The 1,910-nt window shown below is 34.7% G+C and overlaps 1 protein-coding gene across 1 annotated transcript; it reads left to right on the top strand.

The window, feature by feature from the left end:
- The first annotated feature begins 721 nt into the window (after positions 1-721).
- LOC143580551 (uncharacterized) lies at positions 722-1,515 on the top strand. The gene has a single exon (XM_077063544.1). It carries the CDS (start codon positions 976-978, stop codon positions 1,480-1,482), a length of 507 nt encoding a protein of 168 aa, XP_076919659.1. The 5' UTR covers positions 722-975; the 3' UTR covers positions 1,483-1,515.
- Positions 1,516-1,910: the final 395 nt, after the last annotated feature.

The following is a 1,910-nucleotide window of genomic DNA, read 5'->3' as shown; positions in this document are numbered from 1 at the left end:
TAATAAGTTACAAAAATGTTATTTATGGAACTTTTTCTCTCACAATATAAGCAATCTCAAACACCTTATTACTTTTCAAAGAGTTTATAAGTTATAAGTTTGTAATAATAATCAATCCCAAACACCCCCTCAAATAGAGATCACCTATAAAATCATCAAAACAATTGGTATTATATTGTTCGGTAAGCAAAAATCACAAGCGGAAAGAAATAGATCATTGTGAGAGAATATAAAAGCGAATATGTTTGGTTGCTTGTTAGAATGGAATCACTTATTTCACAAACAATCTTATTCCTTAACACCCTAAAATAATTCATTCCCCCCCCCCCCCACCCCACACACCCACACACATATATTTTTTATTTCATTTCACCATTCACCACCACCATCGATCACTAACACCAACACCACCACGGCAACCATCTTTGACCACCACCTCTGGCCATCACCATTGTCGCCCATCGATCTTCACCACCACCACCACCACTACCTCCAGCCGCACCATCACCACCGATACGACCACCTCCAATTGCCAACACTGGTGATAAATCAGGCCTTTTAGAAAAAGTATACAACAAAGCTATTGGCATCTATAAAGTATATTATATAATTAATTGATAAAAAAAAATTTAGTTAGGATTTAGATGAAAAGTCACCTGCATCATATTTTTGTTTTTTCACACATGTAAAAGATTTTCATCAACTTCCAACTTTGTCACCATATCAATTTTAACCTTCATACTTTATACAATCAGTTATTCAAAACACTTACTATATTCAAAGAAACCCTATTTTACTTAGCCCTTTCTCTACACATGTATATTTGTGTATATTACTATGTTCTTTAAACAAAAAACTTAAAAAAAAAAAAATCCAACACATGTCACATGAAAGCCAAGACATCTATGTACCACCCTTGTACATTAATCTCATTTTATAAATAATAAAACCCTTACATATAGTATCCATCCATATATGAGAACACATTTGTCTTTATTAACCAACACATCTTCCATGGATATCCGGCGACCCAACCGCCGGAATAAGTCTTATTCCTTCTCCGAAACCATCGCCGACGACCCTCCGACCCCACTCCACTACCTCAGCATCCCCTTCTCTTGGGAACAATATCCCGGGATCCCCAAAAACACCAACAGAAACAATGACTCAACACAAAACCTCCTTCCTCTACCGCCATCAAGCCACGTGGCAGCTAACCATTCTCCGGCGATCAAGAAGTATAGAAGCAGCAGGAGTTTCAACAACGACCCGTTTTTAGCCGCCTTTGTTGAGTGTTCAAAAGATGTTAATAATAATGTTGAGATGGAAGGCAAGAACTCTAAGCGATTTGTGGTGAGTATGTATTCGTCGTGTAAACGAACATGTGCGGTTTCTGAATCGATTGTTTATCGACCACGATCGGCTTCCGGTTATATTTTAGCGAATGATGAAGATCTAAGTGTCTCTAAAAGTAAGCCATGATATAATATTATTATGTTCTACATTTTGTGAAGCTTTTAGCTAGGGTGTTATGATGTATTGGTAATTTTTGTATAGAATTTGGTAAATGATCATGATTGTGATAGTTTGAAACACAGTTGATAAAATTTTGGTTTTCTTTTTCTTGGTTTTTTAGTATGCATTTGAATAAAAAACCTATCTTTGGGATGATTTATGCCACTATTTTATTTTGGTTTGAATATGACAAGTGATGATCTCATATTATTCTTACTTGAGTTGGTCTTTTAAAAATGGTTGATGAAATAATAGCACTTGACAGTTAGATACGTAAATAATACATAAAGACAAGTATAAGATATGGTAACAAATAAAAAAAATTTTACCGGAGTTATTTGATATAATTATATATGTTTTTTTAGCTCACTTTTTTAATTTAGCAGTAATCAATG

The sequence above is a fragment of the Bidens hawaiensis genome, unplaced genomic scaffold, assembly GCF_021521415.1.
Source record: "Bidens hawaiensis isolate Kalapana, Puna unplaced genomic scaffold, B.hawaiensis_p1.1 tig00030522_1, whole genome shotgun sequence".
NCBI classification, from domain to species: domain Eukaryota; kingdom Viridiplantae; phylum Streptophyta; class Magnoliopsida; order Asterales; family Asteraceae; genus Bidens; species Bidens hawaiensis.
The sequence above is the reverse complement of the archived record's forward strand: the minus strand, read 5'-3'. Positions and strand labels throughout refer to the sequence as shown.